Consider the following 21288-nt stretch of genomic DNA (forward strand, 5'->3'; position numbering starts at 1 on the left):
TTTACAGTATATTGATACTTCAGTGCCCATATTCTCTTTCACCTCAGATTTTGCAATGCACTCTGGAGATCAACAGTGACTCTTTTTGTCAAAAGGAGAGAGATTTTAAAACTTCACTATCACTTAATCCATCAAAACAGCATGAAAAACTGAATAATGATCAGCTTCAATTCAATTATTCAGACGATTCATTTTTGTCATTGCAATGAAATTGCAATATGAACTTGAAAATAAAATTTAGATCTCATGTTAAATCTCTGAAGTACTTTTTAGCTCTGGCTTAGGTGCTGCTCCAGGATAATGAATTAAAGATTAATTTCCTTCCCATGTCTACTCTTGCCTGACACATTCCTGTTCACCACCCCTCTCCATTACACCTGCTCTCTGCCTTTCATAAAAGGAGAAAAAGACTTTCTTCTCCTCTCTTCCAAGGACCAGACAGTGCCAGCTCAGCTCCCGTTGAACAGTTCCTCAAGCTCATCTCACTCCATGAATAGTTTATCTGAGCACAGCAGGACCACTCAGACTGAATAAAGTTGGCGAGAACCTGGCCTGGAGAAGAAAGATCCAGTCAGTCCAAAGGCAAAAACAAGCTTGCAGCAATGTTGCAGGGTACAGCTCTGAGAGTCTCCAGCCCAACTTGAGGATGGCCAGAAGCAAGGTGCCAGGTTTCTGCTGCAGCCTGGGAGAAGTTTGTGCAAGGTTACCAGAGGGTTACACAGAACTGGAAGGGAGATTGGCTGGCCATAGTCTGCTCAAGCAATTAATTATTATGAACTAGGGAAATACACCCCAGTTGTCTTAAAAAGGGGTACCTTTGAAGAATATATAATCTTAAAAAAGAAATCCCACCAGCTAAAAATCTAGATGCAGAGAAATTTCCCATTCAATTACAAAGTAAATTATATGAGCCTCCTGTGTGTGGTTCTGCTCTCAAAAAGCCTTAGCAACTTCCTAATAATTTACAGCAACAAGACTAATTTTTTTAGAGAAGCACAGTAAATCAGAAATAAAAGGCCATCAAGAAAAAAATCTAGGCAGCAGTTCCTAATCTGAGGGGCACAAAAGGAGTTAAAAAACAGCTGAGAATAGCCAAAGATTGGGAAATAAATTGGTAGGAGAAATTGTTCTGGGAGCCAGAGTGGGTCACAGTAAATTAAACCGTAGACTATGTTTGTTGTCTGAAATTATTCCAAAAACAAAAGTATTCCAAGAGAGAAGGATAAATATCTTTGAATAATCCAAACCAAAAATCAAATGTAAAAGCAAGAATATAATTTAGTTGGATTCCAAGTCCATGTCATCCTGAAAGAATTAACCACTCACCCAGGTTTTGCTCTCTATTTGTTTTTAAGTACAGAGGCTGGAGAGGAAAACATTAGGGCAACACAGGGAATCTCAGGCAGGACACTAAAATTAAGTTTCTTATTCAGTTTACATACAGTATATATTTTAAAATAAAGTTGGTTTTGCCTTCCCTCCAATCCGAGTAATATGGGTGAGGGAGGTGATTCTGCTCCACTGCTCTGGTGAGGCTGCACCTGGAGCCTGGAGGGCTCTGGAGCCCTCAGCACAGGAAAGACATGGAGCTGTTGGAGAGGGTCCAGAGAAGGGCCACCAAGATGATCAAAGGGCTGGAGCACCTCTGCTGTGAAGACAGGCCGAGAGAGTTGGGGCTGTTCAGCCTAGAGAAGAGAAGGCTCCGAGGAGACCTTGTAGCACCTTCCAGTACCTGAAGGGGCTACAGGAAAGCTGGGGAGGGGCTTTTCATCAGAGAGGGTAGTGATAGGACAAGGAGTAATGGTTTTAAACTGAAAGAGGGGAGATTCAGGTTAGACATCAGGACAAAATTCTTAACCATGAGGGTAGTAAGGTGCTGGAGTAGGTTGCCCAGGGAGGTTGTGGAAGCCCCCTCCCTGGAGGTGTTCAAGGCCAGGTTGGGTGAGGCTTGTGCAGCCTGGTCTAGTGTGAGGTGTCCCTGCTCATAGCAGGGAGGATGGAACCTGATGATCTTTAAGGTCCCTTCCAACCTTAACAATTCTGTGATTCTGTGTTTCAAAGTCTACTTGTACAAAGGAAGTAAACACTTTCATAAAAGCCCAAAGTTATATACTTAAATTTGAATGCAGATTTTAGAACTGGGGTTCACTCCTAGGGCCACTGTACCCTGCAGCAGGGTACCAGTCAGCCTGAGTCGGATTCACCTGGTACTGCTTTAGCAATTCCATACACAGGTATAAACATTAATGTGTAAACATTAAGGCTTTACTAATTCCAGAGTAGGTAATTAAACCACTTAAAGGTGATCTAGTATGTACAGTAACTTACAGTTTGGGGTTCAGCAGACTGACACAATTCTTTTCATCTGGAGAGCTTCAAAGGCAAACAATTCCAGAACCTGTAAACCATCAATTTTCTTTCATTTTTATGCTGCCAAGAACTCTTCCAGTTATGTTTGTGGGTTTTTTTAACTTTTTAAAATTTTTTTTCTTTCCCCCAACTATTAGTAGTATACAGAAATAAATATATAAGAAAGCCAAAAGAACAAACAGATATGGAAATAGCCATCTAAGGAAAGCAGGAAGTCTGGAGACCTTCCTTTTGTCCACTCTGAACAGCTTAATACACCTCTTTGAAATTATTCTACTAATCAGCAAGATTTTTGAGACAAAACCTTAATTGAATTCAGTTTAGTTCAGGATTTCTTTACTGGCTTAGTGGCTATTTCTCACAATTGGTGTGAGGGTTATTACTAAAATACATGACCCAGCTACTCCTCCTACAGGTCAACACATTGAGATCTTTGTTGAGAAGAAAAATGGTTCTGGTGTTTCAGAAGGTGGCATTTGTTTTCCACACTGATAGGATACAATGCTGCCTGTAATCAGGAGGGAAATGAGATCTTCTGCTATCCATAGCAGAAGAGATGAAACTGTGATCTCAACTGTTTGCATTCATTAAAGATCCTCAAACATATTTCATAAGAGTAGGTTCTTTAACCTCAAGGCTTTGGCCAAATTCCGACTCAATTGCTGTCTACCTGAAAGTTCTCCCATTAAATTAGGATTGATGCATTTGTCTCTTCCCTTAAACTGGTATTCAGCAGTGGCTTGAGCTAAGAGCTTTCTAGGATTCATCTCCAAAGTGGCTCATGTCAGGGTTATGTTAAGAATATCAATACATCAACTTGACACAGGACTAGATACTGCAATCAGTATTTGTTAAATCTTTCAATATCTACTGAGAAAAGGAAATACTGAAGTGAAAAACCCAGCTCCACATTGCATCCAGCAAAGAAACCAGGTAAGATCATGTGTAGTAACTTAAATAAGAGTCAGGGGATAGTTCAGGCTGAAGACCTAACTGCAGACCACCACGATGTGTTAATATTTTTCCAGATCCACCCCTTGCATAAACTACAACATTTCTACACTTGTACAAAGCAGAAATTGTCACCAGTGGTTACATGGACAAATAAATTCACTGAATCATTTTACAGCCTATGCTTGTTTGATTGCATCAGTCACTGGAGATGCTTAATTTGGATTGCCCAGGATGACAATGAACAGTTTAAGTATCTTCTGTGTTTCAGACTGGTGATGTAATAGATCTTACACCCCATGTCTACCTCTTGAGAAAGCTTTCAGTGAAATATTATGCATAATTAGAGAGTGTGGGATATGAACTCAGCAAACAATTCTTTGAAATATTTCTGGCAGTGAAATCCTTGCCCTATGGTGCATCACCCCATTCCACGGAAAAGCCAAGAAGGAAGTGGAGGAATGAATCTGTGAGTGAGATGTGGGGTGACTTGGGTACCAGCATCCTTGTGTCTTTACAGATTTCTGGAAACACCTGCTTTCGAGTTACCTTCAGCAGCTGTGCTCTCTCTAGTGGTGCTGGTGCTCCCACATGAGTTCTGCACCACCCCCCTTCCTCTCAAAGGGCTCCCCAGGGTCCAAGAACTGAAGAACTGGCAATCCTTCTACAGTGAGTCAGGTGTCAGATAACAAGGGCAACCTATGTCCTTGAAGGAGGTCCTGCTGTGGGATGTGCCCTCTGAGGGTGGAAGAAGGGTGGGGGGTGGAAAAGAGGGATTGTTGTTGGAGGTTTGGGAGAACCCCCGAAATAACATCAACCATATTAAATGTATATAATTTTAAATTATTACATTGCTATACAATTTCTAATGGGTCTTTTGAAAGGATGCATTATACCAGAACCAAGTAGCAATTTCTGTCCATCAAAATTACTTTCTATAGCTGTTCAAAAGTATTTAGAATGGTTTCTGCCTGCCCCTACGAGTTTATCTTCTAACAATTTTTACAAGATTATTTCAAAATAAGATGAGAACTCATTGGCTAGATTCCTCACAGGCAACAGTCAACCATGTCAGATGCCTCCATATTCATAACAGGTTTCTCAGGTAGTGGTTTCAGCATTGCATTTAGCTGAGCTAAGGGTGGGCTGCCAGGGAAAGGACAGCTCAGCGCTTCCAACTCCCCTCCTTGTGCTGGCACTGGCACTCATTTAGGCTGGAATTCAGGCACACTGGGCAACTGATCTCACAGAAAACTTTTAAAAAATATTTTTAAGACTTTATCCTGATCCTTCAGTTGACAGCAAGAATCACAAAAAGACCGTGTAATGTAGCTATTCAGCAGACATGCTTAGCATGTTTAAGCATAAGCAGAGAAGCAGTCTTCTGAAGATAGTGCCACGTGCAGCAGTTTCTATGCAGTATTGCTCTAGAGAGAGCACTCCGTGCTCTCCTTCCTCAGAAGAAAAGACAGGCATCTAAACTGATTAATTTAATAGTATGGCAGGCCATTTAGTGCCTACGTGTATCAGTAACATGGAGGAAACAGGAATTTTGGCAAAAAGGACCAAGTAAATCAGCTAAGCTACAAAACCAGTCTGCCTCAAACATGGAATTAAAGGGTATTCCCAGTCCCATGCTTAGACCAACGAATGCCACCACACCCTCATCCTGCTTTATTACCAGGTCTGCTCAAGAGTCTGGAAACAGCCTGATTGCCATTTCCCAATCAACACGACTCCTTAACAACGTATCTGGGTGCTGTCGCTGACAGTCACTTGTATTCCCTGGCAAGCCTTCTGTGAAGCACAGTTTAAAAGCCATGTGCTTGGAAATAAGGGAACATATAGAACGACTTCATCCCAACTGTCGGCTTGGCTGTGTGTGTAACAGATGGTGAAGGCTGAATGGTTAATGCTGTTCCTTAGCCTCTTGGCCTGGCTTGTGTGCTTCGGTGTTTTATACTGTCTCAGAAAACTGCAACAAGCTTGTGCGATGATCTCTCATTGAGGCTTAGACCTGCCTGCACTTATACGACCTTTAAGCCTGGGCTGACTGATTTGGGACTTTTAAAAATACCTGATCAAATGCCTTTTCTTTTTGCTGCCTTTTTTTTTTTTTTTTTAATATATAAAAATATGAACCATCTCTATGTTCTGTATCTCCCTGATTTCCTAAGAATGCCAGACATTTTCTGGTGAAGGCATTAATTAGCAAAGGCTTGTGTGACTGACATTTTAGTCTATTGGTACATTAGGTCTCTGCACAGGCAGAGGAAAATGCTGTGATTTCATGTAAAATGTGTACTTAACTCTTATAAACACATGGGGTACAAATCTGGTCTCCTTTGGCACGTTTGAGCCTGTTCCCTTTCTGAACTGTTGAACCACTGCAACAGGAACTGATACAACAGGATACAACTTAAGCTTTAATTATTGACTGAATATTCTATTTTTTTCTTTTATTTAGTTACATTTATAAAGCCAAGTTGGCCTGGTATTCTGAATTTCTGTTTGCAATTAAACTTTAGTTGTAAACAGTAGGCTATACAGATTGAACTATCTTTATCACAGTTCTTGAAACCTGGACTTTCTCATCCAGGAATGAAAGATGATTTGAAATTTATTTCTTTCACACTAGCAAAATTAAAGGCAGAGCATCATTTTGGTATAATCCAAAGAAATAATCAGATAGACTACGAGGGGAGGTTTTATTCTGCTTCTAAAATACACACATTAGTTTAACAAGATCTTACACAATTTGACAAGAGGATTTTCATTATTAATAAGATGAAATGTAAGGCTTCTAATTAAGTGGAAAACAAACCAGTGTAAACTACACTCAGGACACACAAACATATTAGGTTTTGAATTTAATAATAAATCATTTATCTAAAGCCCAACTGATTTGTTGCATGATCTTACTAGATGAGAGCTTATTTCATTTCTGCATTTTTTGCTTCCTTCTGTCCTTACTCTTCTTAATGCTGATACAACAGCAAATTTGGTTTATAGAATCCCTATGCCAAGATGTAGCTACTTAAATGATAAGCAGGTAAAAAAATGTCTTAGTAATAGTCTCATTAATTTTGGGGAAGCAGAGTAATTTACAAGTAAAATGAAATGGCTAATATGAATTGAACACTAAATTAGACCTGCACTGCTGGACTGGAAAAAACAAAAATATGGGAGAAAGAAAATGCATGCTACACATTTCAGAAGGAAAAATGCTAAATAGCCCTTACCTTTGGGAGCTTTTGGAAACAACTAACTAGTGAGTTCAAAGCCATTTTAAATACTATCTAATGTGGAATTTGCCACATGAAGACAACTAATCAGAGAAAACCTTTGACAGGCAAAGGTGTATCTGCACAGAAGTGATGTAACTTGGCTCTACCTGTCTGAAGCAATTACTGTTGCACAAAAAACCCTATTTAACAGCTATGAGCACTACATGTAATTCCGCTCAGCTACATGCATGAAACATGGGTGACTGAAAGGTGCCACGCATGCAGCTGGAAGATGAATTTCATTCACAAGTGTATTAACTCTTTTTTCTGTGATCTTGTGAGTAGAAAATGGCTGTTCATAAATGGTGAACAACTATCACCATACAGATAATGTATCCATTTCACTTATTCTGCCTTGTTTTCACAGCTTCATAAATCCTCATTCTTCAGACAAATATCTAGTAATTCATGTTATCACCTTTTAATAGATCTCACACGATCCAGAGAAAAACATTCGTGGTTTTGTTGTGGTTTTTTTTTCTGACAGACAAGGTTATCAAATGTCATGTGACACCTAAAGAATATGGACACAATGTAAGTGTTCCTCTCAAAGTTTCTCAAGTATCACATACGTACCAGTTTCCATATGGAATGACAAGTTATTTTTAAGTGTATAGCCTTTTGAAAATGCCAGACTTAACTACAGCAAGTACCACACTAGAAGTCCTAGGATTTGCAGAGATGATGAAGATGGGTCCAGATTATCAGGATCATATAGCAAAGAAATGCACCCCTCTCTCCACTTTGATTTGGTAAAAATCACTGGGCTATCCTCCTTTCATCTGCAGAAATGGGAATTTATACTGTCCCATGCTTCAGGATAGCAAAAATGTTTTAATTGTTGTACCAATTCTTTTTTTAATGTATGCTAATATGTATTAAAATGCACATATATCCAGGCACATCCGAAAGCAGAGCTTCCATGAGAGCCCTGAAAGCTTTTTTCTAGCATGTAACACAGAAATCATTAGATAGTACAGAAGACCTAAGCTGGGTCACAGTAAAATTATAATAATTCCTTATGGAACATGCCCTTTCATGTTTAAATAAAACCTCAATTATTTCAGCCTACTTATTTCTTAGAAAGTGGAAATTAAGCATAAATAGATTAGATCTTTTCTGAGATAAATACGTGGGATAAAGAAGCAGAAGGAATGGCAGATGACCCCAGAAGAAAACTGTATTAAGTCAATCAGAACAATCACCTGAGTGTCTCTTTATTTGCCAGTACACACATCATATTTGTCAGAATGTTACCACACTGATTAATTTAAAATTCTCTAAGCAGAAGATTCATGACATCAACAAAGACTGTGAGGAACAGAAAGGGAATTGGGGCAACTTAGGAAATTTGGAAATGGAGCCAGGAAGTGTGTAAGGGCTAGGATTAATTAGCTTGCCAAAATAAAAAAATAAAAATAAAATTTAAAAAGTTTTTCTTCTCTTTAAAGCAGACAGCAGTCCACATGGTTGACCAAGTGTTACTATCTTCTGAACAGTGAAGTCTACTACATTTGTTCACAGTCTAATGAATTCCAAAGGAAAGTGACAACAACTGGTTTTAAAAGTGATTTTTCCTTTTTTTGCAAACACTTTCCAGCAATTAAGTTCACATGTGAAAAGCTGGTTTCACGTACAGAAAATACTTTGAAATAACCAAAGGATACCCATTCCAGTTCTCAAATTGACAAAAATACATTTCACAGAGTAATCAATACAAATAGAGAGAGCAAACAAAATACAAATACACAGTTGCAAAGTTTCATGTACCCAAAATGACGCATGTCACTAATGCTGTGACAGATCCATGGTTTGAAAATATACTATAGTAGGTTTTAATCAAACTAACGTGGGATTAAAGTTACCTGTGCTGTACAGGTAAATATAACTAAAACCAGCAGAAGGCATTCTGCCTCTCCCTAAAATCAGAACAGTAACGGGATGCATATGCCTAAAGTCCAGCTTCTTTTACAAAAAGAGAACTGACAATGTTAAACTAATCACTGGAAAACCCAAGGTTAATACACAGTAGCACAAAAATGACAAAATGTTTTTTTGCTAGGTAATAATAGAGAAAGCAAAACAACAAGTGTCTGACAACACACAACTGGAGATACTGTAGATACAATGTGACACTTAATTATAAATCCCTCTGGGGATTTATAATCTGACATCCAAGATGCAGATCTGCACATTCATCGCCAGAACTCCTGTCTTCACCTGCTGTGGACTGAAATGCCACGAAATGTATGTCTTCATCTGGATTATAATGACAGTTTCAAAGTCCTCAGACTTTAGTAAGCTGCATAAACAGTTCCAAACAGTCATTAGCTCTAATTATGTTACTGTCAAAGTGTAAACAAAAAAATCAGAGAATTTTAGCTGGAGCTAATTCAACTTAAAACATAGCAGAAAAGAAAAGAAGCTCAAGGAATTCTGAAAACATGAAAACAAAATAAGCAAATTCAAGAAAGGAAATGAGCACTGGTGTTTCACCTTTAAAAACTTCAACAAAAATGCTTTTAAATAAATGCATATAATTAAAAGCACGGCTGATAACATGATTGCAATATACTCATTTTCTACAATCTTTGATTGTTATATAAAAATAATTCTCTGACTTCTGTGCCAAACCTGCAAATATAACCTGTTCCCTTTAAAACTGTGCTTGGTGTCTTAAACATTTAAGGCTACACATGCACTGAAATTTAAGGAATTTCAAGTTGAAACAGTAGTTGAAAACTATGTCCTATTAAATAAACTATACAATGAAAGGATACTGGTAGAAAATGCACCTACAAAGCAGCATAAGTCTGTTTCTGTAAGACCAGCATACACTAGACAGTTACTTTATTATATCAGGACTTCAGACACAGAAAAGTCAAATCTGTTTTCAAAGTTGCACACTTCAGATATAGGTATAAAAGGGGTAAAACAAGCTAACTTGACAGCACTCACTTACTTATATTTTTTGCTCATTATAGAATTTTGATAAAAATGCACAAAGAAATATAACTCAAACACTTTGCTACTGGCACAACAGTGCACAACCAGTCAGAAAAGAGGTATCTTGAATTCTCAGCTGTGAGTCACATTTACAGAAGCTTATTCTATATTTGTTCAAAGAGATCCATTATATCATTTCTGTCTTTAAGTAATAGCAAGTCCAAACATTGTTTGTCCAAAGAATTAGAAACAGACTTTGTTCTTTGGTTAACACCATGTGACTTACATCAGACACAGGAATCAATTAAGAATAAACAGTTGCATGAGGAGGTTTCTTGGGAAGGCAGGTGAGGAAGGAAAGGGGAAAACTTCAAATTCAAAGAAATTCATTGTGTTAGACTGAACTGCCACTTGAGACCCCCTGTACTAGGACTAAATAATCAGGGTAAGACATCTCTTCAGTTGCAGTGACATTGCTTGCACAGCATAACTTCACTTTCTCTACATATTAGTTTTATACAAAAGAAAGAAGGCACCGAGTGCATCGGTGGCATCCAGGCAGTATAAAAGTATGCAAGAAAATGCTACATCCTGTATATTCCACACACTTGTTAAAAATGCAACGAATGTGTGCTTCTCTGTGCAATATGGTGTTTCACAAATCCAATTCCTTATATCCCAATGAAAGAATGAATTAAGATGCAAAACACATTTTAATAACCTTGCTGATAACAGCATGATTCAATATTGGTATTCACTAAGATCAGTTATTAGCTTATAGTCACCAGAAAACAAGTTTGAAATTACTGAAGATCAAGGGAACTATTATCTATACTTTTGGGACAGAGCCAGCAGCTTTTACTCATGACAGATGTAGGAATGGAGAGGAAGCTGTTTTACCACTGTTATTCATGCTAATAGTGTCTTTCTCCAAGTCATGCTGGATAAATAGATGGAACTGCTTACAGGGAAAGGTACTACACATCATGAAATAGGCATGGTTAAACCAGGACCTGAGTAAAAGGCAGTAGGTTCAGGCCCTTAGTCATTATATTAGCACTTTAGATTGTGTAACAGTGATATAGCTTGCTCATAGAGCATTTAATTCTATATTGTTAAATCATCTTATATAAAAATAGGTAAGAAAGCTCTGTAAGAAAGTATATATACTATATAAGGAGAAATCTCTCCTTAAAAAAAGCAAAGAAAGGGAAAAATTGAATAAAAGGTTTCACTAATTACACTTTGTCATGAAAATCACATTAAAAACAGTTACCGTAAACGAAACAGTACTGAGCACTGATGAACCTTGTGGTTTACTGGAAAGGACAGCAAACTAGCTGTATAGTAAGAAAAGATCATCGCTCTATGTCCTTCTTTGTAAATATCCCTAATACATTCAACTGCTCAGAAATGTTCTTGAAATGTCTTAATAAGCCATTTGTAAAATTTACTATCAAAACTTGTTCAAAGCCCTGCTCCTTGCTCACGCTATGGCCTAGAGATTACATCTCAAAGCTCTGATTATGCTTCTAGGTTAATTCTGTAAGTTCATTCAAACTCATGCTTTGGAAATAAACCAAAAGTTAAAAAGCAATCCACTTTATATTCTTAGCATGCAGTGAATGTCCACAGGATTTGCAAAACACCGCCAAAAAATTAACTTGATACAATGGGCAAGACTCCCATCCTCAGACAAAGGAGAACAAAGGATGATATTAATTACATCCCTGCATGTCCATGAGGTATTCCTTCAATAGTATATTACTGCTTCTGCTCCTCTAAGTAGGACCCTCAGAGACAGGCAGCTTTTGGATGCTTTACACCAGCTCTACCAGGATATGCTTCCAAGGAAGTGAACAAATTCTTCTATTAGGCCACCCTCGCCCATTTTCTGGGCACAGTTGTTTCCTGGCCTTCATTCCTACAGGAGCAATACTACCTGCTTTCCTGTCTCCTGGCACATTCCTTTGCATAAAGGTCATATATCTGTATTATACCAGCATAAGCCTGCACAGCAAAACCTGATCCAGCACTTACCAGACCAATTTCTTAATTCAGCCACACCATGTTCCATATGAACTAAGCTTGTCAGCATTAATACAACTGTGTCATATTCAGGTAGGTATAATATAAGCAGATACACTGGGTGCATAAGATTTCTGCACAGGTGGAGAAAGAAACCCTGCTTGAAATTAAGGAGGGGCAGTGATAAGTTCTTAAGGCTAAACAAATCCATGTCACTGTAGGCTAGCTGGCACACACCCCACTCATCCTAGGCAAATAAACACTTTCTACCCTGCTTACAGCTGCAAAACACACTAAGTTGGAAGCCATGAAGTGCCCACGCAGACCTGTGCTGCTTTGAATGTATAAACTCTCACAGTCCATGTGACATCGTTCCTCTGAGTAGGGCTCTCTGAGAGCCACAAGGCTCCAAGAGTTGAATTTGAGTCACTGTTGCTGCCGCTGTCTGAAGCCATCTCTTATTTTAATGCTTCTGCTCTCAGATGACATCTCTTCATCAGTCACAGATACACTGAGAAGCAAACACTCCTGTGACTTTCCCCACAAAACCTACCATCAGAACAAAGTAGTCTGAAATCCAGCTGTGATGCAATACAAAATCTGGCCGTTGAGTTAAACAGACCGAAATACACAACATTCTCAATGGCTTGTTCTAACAATAAACTTTGCTGAATGTTCCAGTTAAAATGATCAAGATGTTTGGGGATTGCTTTACCATTTTTAATATTAAGTTTTAAAAACATTTCAGAAGATGAGGAAAAGAAGAACCAAAACCAAGAGATAATTATTAAATAACAAGTCTTTGACAGTATCTGGGTCCTTGCTTTTTTACTTCTGTTCATAGTTGAAATCATCTTTGACTCTGTTGTGGGTGCCATGCTGTATCTCTGCTCTAACCTACTGATCCTACTGCACTTCACACTTTGAGGGTCATGCTTACTCTCCTGCTGATGTCCATGGTGTCCCTCTCATTAACATTAATGGCAAGTAGAGGCATGCACATCAGTGAGAGAACTGAATGAATGTTTAGCTGATAATGAGAATTCAGCTTCAGGAGGAAGTCATTCTGCCTTACAAGTGACAAGCCATCATCATTTTAAAGACTGCTTTAGACAGGACAGCTTTTTTCCTCCCAAAAAGTGTGATGAGTAAGTAACGGGCTCAATACAACTCACAGCTAAATGAAAGGGCATTCTGTTAGTTTCAAGTTGCAACAGCTCAAACCAAAAGGTTTCCCCTCAAACCTCAGTCTCTGATTTTACCACAGATTTTTTGTTAGAACTTGTATGTGTAAGAGCACTCTGTATACAATTCCTACATCAAAATGCCCCCTTCAAAGAAAAAAGTCTTCTGCTTAACCATAATAGAACCAATGGTTTGCATTTCAGAAATCTTAGGAAGTTGGACAGGTCACAGAAATTTTGAACTAGTACCTTACTGTAAGAGGTGCAGAGTGCACTTGACTTCTAAGGCCCAGTGACTGTCACAGACAGCTTTTCAGGGTGTTGGGGAGTTTGCAGGAGGAAATCATTAGGGAGAAAAGAGAGTACATCAGTAACACAAACACAAATTTTAGACAAAAAAAAAACCCTACAAAGGTGTGAAAAATGGCCGGGTATTGATGCTGGCACTGCATTTGCCATCAGGAATAGTTGCAAAAATTTACAGGTGAAAATCTCTCATACAATAAATGCCAGTTCAGCTCAAGTATTCTCTTAATTGATACCCAATATCCAGCTTCACTGAAAGCACATACATTTATTCCAAGGGCTCACCATATTTTTAAATCTAATTCTTAATTATGTTAAAAGATTTTAATTGGATTTAGAAATGACATGGTATTTCTCCAGTAGCAGAATTTACACCTTGCCTAACTTCTGCCTTTGCAGTCAGACCCTGCAGTGTGGTTACGTGGCTGTCTCAACTCCTGACCACTACAGGGACCAACCTCCCAATCTTACCAGCACTATTCTCCTTCCCTGTGCTGCCTGACTGAACTGGAAACAAAAGCTGCTGACTCCCTGCCTCCACATATGTGGGAGATAGTGATGTCCAGCAGATGCTGTACAACCTCTCATCCTTCTTTGCAGTGATTTCATGCTTGCCTGTACTGCCTTTCACAACATTACTGTTATCACAGAAAGAAACTACCCAACTTTTCTCATATTTATAATGCTTTAGGAAGACCTATGTGAAATATTCTAAACATTAAACCAAACAGATCATATGCAGAAAGGATGCAGTGTTCTCAAGAATAGAACCTGTAAGAACGTCACTGTTCTGTAATTATTTAAGGCTACACTGTCAGAAAACAGATTCGGTTCAAGAATTGTAATCTCTACGTGGTATACTGGCACACAGAAAAGTAATCAAATAATTTTATAAACTCTTCCAAGTACTTCCTGTACTTCTGAACAAAGGTAAACAATAAAAAGCTATGGAAAAAAAAGCACAGGAAAACACAAATGCCCCTTGCTAATATGTTGTTCTTTAGAAATTCTGCTCCATGCTTAAGACTTAACTGAATGCACAAAAACACACTGTATGTATAAGCCCTTTTGTTGGGTTAAAAAAACTCCAATATCTAAAGGTAGATTTCAAATAAAAAAGTATAGGTTTGCAAAAAGCAGTAAGAAAAACAAAGTAATGAAAAAATAATAAGAGTGAGATCTAGGAAGAAAAAACATGGCAGCTATTGGTACTATAACGAATTTATAAAAACCCCAGGGTGAATCACATTATTTGTGTGACTGGTTTGGTATGGCATATCCATGTACCCATGCCTCTAAATTAAACATTCATTTCCATTCTTTATACAATCAGTTCCCAGCCTTTGTACAGTATAAATGCAAGTAAGTCAAATCTCCTTCTGTGAAGCACAGACTGGATCTGGTTACCTTGGGAAAAGTCACATCATCTAGAGGGAGATTCCTCTTCCCAAATGTGCCCAACAGCAACTACTATAAATCTGCTGCATCAAAATTAAGATTTCAGTGTTTTAGAAATCTAACTGGTTAGATATAAAACTGAAGTAATGCAACCCACAAACAGAAACCCAAGTCATAACACAGTTTAGTTAGTTTAGGTCTATAAGAGGTTATTTGCTTAATCTCCCAAACTGACTTCTTCATTTGTTCAATGGTGATGGTTCAGTATATTCTCCACTGGAATTATTTCTTCAGTTTTTGCTGTTAAATACTATGCATTCCTTTTTAAAGCAAAACTTATACAAGGGGACAATCATTATGAGACAAATTTCAACTTCAGGAAAGAGCACCAAAATATCCACAAACAGAATGAGTAAAACCACTTCCACATCCAGTAAAAAACTGCTTTTGGTCAGCTTTTAAGTCAATGTTTCTACTATAAGGAAATAGCTGGAAACGGGGAAAATTTGAGCATTTTCCTTATGCATATCAAATTAATATTGATTTTTTACTAAATTCTACATCAACATTACATTTCACAAACTGAGCAACAGCAAGGACTGAAAGAGACAACTTGTATTACTGCAAGACCACTCCTGTTTAAAGTTTTTGTATTATTTGTATTTAGTAAATAAAGCTTCTGTAAAGGAAGTATCACGCAATACTGGGAAAAAAAAGAGCTTGTAATAATGTTTTAAATCTTTGAATCAATTAAAATTGAAAGCCTGGCTCAGCAAATAAACCCCTCAAAAGGCACAAAATAAACCACAAAGTGGAATTACAATATCCTTTAAAAAGGACTTAATGAAATTGTTAAGTAGTGTGAGAATTTGAGAATCATGTGAAGTAACTTTATTATAGCATACTCACTGTCTCCTCACTGTACTTTGCTGTCTGTGTACCCTAAAGCCAGGATTGTTCAAAGGTATTATAAAGAAAGCAAAGAGAAAAACATTTGTTCTAATGAGAATGCTCTAGGCTACCACTAATTCAATCCTCAACAAAATCTGTAACTTCACTCTTCTACCCACCAAGTGCTACAACAGTCAGTGCGGTCTCGTACTTGTGAGAAACCACAACCATTTCTAAGAAAAAAAAAACCCTGCTTGTTTTCCATACAGCAACAAATAAAAGTAAATGAAACTTACAATTACAGGCAAAAAGAATATTTGAAGTGGGAAGCTTTTTAAAAAAATATGCTTACTCAATAATCCACAATATCAGTAACATAAATTTGATTCAGCAGTCAGCAAATTAGTGTGATTCCCATTAAAATATCTGGGACAAACAGGAACCTCAGAAGCACTGATATTTCCCTAATTTCCGTGGAAGCCATCGGTGTTTATCTGATGGCAAACTTTTTTGTGATGCTGTGGCTTCTCAATTATGTCACTAGAAGCTGTGTTTCCCAACCTGAACATAAGCAAAGCAAACTTCTTTTATGGGTGTGAACATACATTCAATTACTGGCAAATCACTAGAAAAATAACTTACTGATGTTCTCTTCTCCAAGAAGAAAAGTAAAAACTCCCAGTCTACTCTCTACTTCCAACAAATGGCATATGGTAATCCCTACAACAGCTCAGAAGAGACTCAAATGGATACCTGTTTCAACCAAAGTCACAGTATTTCACACTCATTCAAAGAAGTTCAGCTAATGCCACTTCCTTCACAGTTGTTCAACCTAACTTCCAACTGTGGACATTTTAAATAAATCTGTATCAATTTGTTTAATGAAAATATATTTTAGTAAAGTCATGCTCCATGAGCTTCCTACATTGGAATACGTGGATACAGGAAGTGCTTTCAACAGAAAGTTACATAGTTTTACAGTACAACCTGTCTAAGAAGATTTGGAAGGACCAAAGTAATGATCTGGTCTCTTTGGATTAGGCAGAAGTACAGGCAAGAGGGAAAAACCCAGTTTATGCCATATATAGAGCTTGTTCCTGTCACAGATTTAAGAAACATTAGTTTGATGTCAAAGCTCACCTGATGCCCAAATGCTAGTATTTTTCAAACCAACTGCATATCAAAAAATGCAAACTTACTTGTACTAAGCTCCTGGAAAGAAACTCAGTGTAAAACAACACTATATTAATATTTACTATATTACTAAGTGTTCTCCACCAGTGGATTTTTCTTTTCTTTTGCTCCATAGATCACTAACATTTTCTTGAAGTGCAAGCTATTGACCTTTAATCTGAATGCAGGCAGGTCAGAAGCTACAGTATTAGAGCAATACAAAAAGTAGACAAGAAGGAGTTTACATTAATTTGGAGAACCTTATATAAAATGTTTCTGAATTGAAAACCACAAAACAAACCCAAACAAATACAGCATCAGGTGGATGGGAGAGGGACCACTAACATATCTGTGTACAGCAAGGCTTCTCTGACACCAAGAAGTGCCTGACACTAACAAGTCAAGGTTATACATTAAATCCCACCATGTTGCATGTTGTGCATCCTTTACGATGGAATGTTGACTTCAGTTTTCATTTTTTACTTCCGCCAGAAATCTGCTGATTGTGACTGGGGACGATCATCTTCTTGAAGACCAAACACCCTTAAAACCATCACTTTACCATTCTAGTCCATTACGATTCTAGTAAAGTATGCCATCTACATACTTGCTGTCCTTTAGATTCTTTCATTTCAGTCCAGTGATTGAGTTCATCTTCTCCTGAGCTGTTGAGACCCAAGGAAATCCACCCTATCATCTCTTTTCGTTTCATGCTGCGCTTATTATATACAGATAATATGAGTGTCACATCTGAGAGCTGAAACAGTGCCACTTGGAAAACGAAGGTTTCTTTGTATACTGGATTTGGCTGTCCTCGGCGGACCGAAGTTTTGCATTTGGACATCTCTTGCCCCATCGAGTTCAGCAGTGTTAACTTAACATATGTATCTACAAAATAAATCATATTTTGGAATGTCAGATATCTTGAAGTTTTTGAGAAGGAGGTATTTATAAGATACAAGGATATGGTGTATACCAGGCTGACTGAACACAGCTTAGTTTAGACACATGGAAAGATGACAAGTAAGCAAAATATTACAAACACACTAATAAATTAACTAGCTTTAGTACTATATAAATGGGTTAAGCTAAAGGTATACCGCATAATCCTTTTCCCATTGACCCCCCTTATTTGGTCTAAACAAACTTAAATTGCATTAACACTCAGCAAGCTCCAACTAGCCAGGACACTGTAAAGCATACCACTGAATTTTCAGAGAATAAGAATAAACGAAGTAGAATGAAGGCAAATAATGAAACAGAAAAAAAAAACAAACAGTTGATCTGCAGTGACGATATCAAAACAGCCAGAATGAAATGCTTAAGAGTAATCTCTGCATGGATGTGGTTCTCACTTTGGGTTTTTAAATTTTTATTTTAAAGGCCAAAATGTAGCAAAGTGCATCCAAAGGTGGAAGTTTACACAACATAAAAAACAACTTAATCCCTAGATTCATAAAGAAATAAATTTAATGCACCTTTCGAGAGAAGTAGGTTTTTGCATGATTCCAGATGGGTATTTAAAACATAGCTTGTACAGTGTGCTTAGGAAGTACATTTAAGAAGCTGATGGAAGTAAATACGGTTAGCACACACTGGCTGTTAGTGTTTGGGAATAAACCCTTATTTTTGAAGCTCTGTTTTCATTTGGCTAGAAGCAATAAGCCATGCTCCTGCAGAAGGACATTTAATGAAGTTACTGATTTTAAGAAATATGAAGTGTATATATAAAACAATCTGGCATTTCATTCTTTATTCCTGTCATATTCATGTTAATGAATAATATTATTAAAAGACTGGAGTTTATGTAAACAGAAACACATTGAATATTTTCACTTTGCAGGTGCACTGAAATTTCCACATCCATAATCAGAGATAAATGCAACTTTTGCATTAGAGAGTGACACAAATAATAAACATATACTTTTATAAACCAATATGGTAGGCAGCCGTGGATAGCTTTACTGCTGGCAAGTTTTCTTTTGCATGAAAAAGACAACATCCAATTAGTTTCTACAGGAACTCACCTCGGATTATATAAACCTGTCCACCTATCAAGTGTTTTAGACAACAGAACAGTCCGTCTGACAACAGGGGGTGGAAAGCAGTAAAAGAAATAACGACCAGATGTCAATAGTTGGGTGAGAGAGGATCAAAGGTTAAAGTTTAAGAGGAAACACTAGTCACTGGAGTGGAAGAACACAAAACCTTAGCAGCACAGGTCAGAAAAAGGATTGAACAAAAGGATTGTTGGGTAAAATTTACTGAAACGAAAATTTTGTGCAGTTTTTATGTAATCTTTTACACCACTTACATAATGGATTGTCTTAGCTCTTCTAGCTACGGGGTTCAGAAGCACACTCAACATGGAAAGAATCATGCAAACGATTAGGTTATAGAAGACTGGGTAGAAATCACTGTCTCCTTTTTATCAAACCTAATGCTTTTTCATGCAAACTCCAGCATATTAAGAAAAATTGTGCACAGTAATTATACTTCATATATTACAAGCAATAAAATGAAAAATCACTGAACTGAAAACTAAGCTGGTTTTGCCCTTAGCTTTTAGAGATGCAAATATTTGATTGTAATACTTGAGTTCTCAGCAGTGATGGACTTGGGCATGAGAATGACTGATTTTATCTCTAAAAATAGCTGAGGGATGCTTACATCTGAAATTCAACCATGGGCCTCTATTTAAAGTTTAAAGATCTCACTTGTTAAAATCCATGGATTTATGGATTTAATGTGTGTGTGCATGCATCCACACACATGCATTTAATGTGCAAAAGCTCATACCTCATTTCAACAAAATTTTGAAGGATACTATGAAGCACCTTTTTTTTTCAGACAAAGTATTAACTCACACAGAGAAATGAAGGCACATTCTAACATCAGCTGTTATTACCTGCAGGATTTGGTCTAATTTGCCTGTACTCAGTTGCTAAATTAGTTACTATATAACACAAAAAAATGCAGCAGAGGAGTATATACATACTACCATGTAGCAGAGATGTAGAACTTAATCCATATCATTTCACAAAAATTGCATAGGTTCATAACCCCTAAACTACAGAAAGTATTGCATGTAGGAAAGAATAATTGCTTCCCTTTCTATTATAGTATCTCAAGACCTGAATGAAAACCAGCCTGTGCATGTACACTGCAGCACTTCTCAGGATTTTGGACCACTGGTGGTCCAAACAACAAATCTGATCAGAGCATTTCATCATCAACCCTATGTGCCTTAGTTTTCATTTCATTTTGTGGAAATCATGGCACAGAGAGCAGCAGGTGTGTCCTACAATGTACTTGAGAGGAAGTTAGGAAAGGGCAGTGGTAAGCACCTGGGTCCAGGAGTTTACAAGAAGGTGCTACCAATGTCAGTGGGGAGGGAGATGGCACTAAACCGCCCACAGGAGAAATCTGGATTCCACAATATTCTGTACATGCTCTTACCAGACCCAGAAAGTGCATTAGTTTCCAGATTTCTAGAAACAAGAGAACTGCAAATCCATATTTGACTAAACACAACTGGACAATAATTAAGAATATCAAAACTTCCCCCTGTCCTTCATAGGGGATGACAAAAGGTAACACACAGGATCTTCCCTCCAACAAGTTCAGACAGACCAAGGCTATGTGCCACATTCTATGCTGCTTTCTTGCAATCTGAAAGTGATTTTTTTACCTCAGTGACACACACAGCTGTTAGCCAGACACCACGGGCCGACAGAGCACATTTTGGGAATTAACATACCAGGGAATGAACATACCTGTCTTCAAAACAAGTACTGGACCCCCACCTAATTTGTATATTCTAAATACTAAGAAAAACTTGCCTTTCTCTAAAGACTCCAGAAAGGTAAGCATAAGCCACCTACTGTTTTTTGCTCTATGGGAACACATGGTCTCAGCTCTCCATGATCTGTCTCCTGCTCATTCCTCTCCCATTCCAGTGTCCTTGGGCCTTCTTGGCTTTCCCCATCTAATTCTACACTTTGTCTCCCAATAGGTGACTCTGCGGCAGCTACCTCATTAGACAGAAGTGTAAGAGATTCTTCGTTTGCGTTCCTTCTCTGTGCACATTAACAAAGTCTGGCTCCATCAGTATGAAAAGTACAGAGAAAGCAAAGCAGAGTAAGGCTGAGCCAAATGTGATTAACAAATGGAATAAAACATCGGTCAAGAAAAAAAGAGGAGAGCATTATTCTCAAGTTGTTTGGCTTACTTCCTAAACTCTGAAGACAAAGTGAAATGTGCAAACCACTTATAAAATGTTGGCAGCCTGATACATAATCTAGTAGTGCCAGATAATCTGCTATGCCATACAAATCTGGGGATTAATAAACAGAAAACGGGGCTAAAACGTGAGCCTCCAGACAAAATCAAGAACAGGTAGGTATGACTGGCTACAATTTATGTAAATCAGACTTGTAATCTAAAAAACAATAAAAAATAATTAAAAAAAAAGTTAATTACTGAAACTTCTCAAGCTATATCAAAGAATTCTGTGTGTGTGACATTCCATCTGGCTTCAATTTAGAAGTATATAACATTCACAGATATTTCCGACAAATGTATTTTTGAACAAATGCTTGAGCACACAGTTCAAGTCCTTTCCAATGGTGAACAGTCCTGCACAGTAAATATGCCAAAGGTCTTGATTTGTTTCTCCATTGTCTTCACTGACATTCCCAAGTTACTACCACATATACACAGACATGTAGGCAATTAAAGACCACAGTATCAAC

The 21288-nt window shown here is 37.7% G+C and overlaps 1 protein-coding gene across 2 annotated transcripts in view; it reads right to left on the reverse strand.

The window, feature by feature from the left end:
* Positions 1–16652: 16652 nt before the first annotated feature.
* SYT14 (synaptotagmin 14) overlaps positions 16653–21288 on the reverse strand; it is a 59880-nt gene continuing 55244 nt past the window's right edge. For both annotated transcript variants that reach the window (XM_051614857.1, XM_051614856.1), the window contains exon 6: positions 16653–17422. In XM_051614857.1, coding sequence (XP_051470817.1) covers positions 17109–17422 — 314 coding nt within the window. In that variant the 3' untranslated portion in view covers positions 16653–17108. The remainder of the gene's footprint in view (positions 17423–21288) is intronic.

This window comes from Apus apus, chromosome 3, assembly GCF_020740795.1.
Source record: "Apus apus isolate bApuApu2 chromosome 3, bApuApu2.pri.cur, whole genome shotgun sequence".
NCBI classification, from domain to species: Eukaryota; Metazoa; Chordata; class Aves; order Apodiformes; family Apodidae; genus Apus; species Apus apus.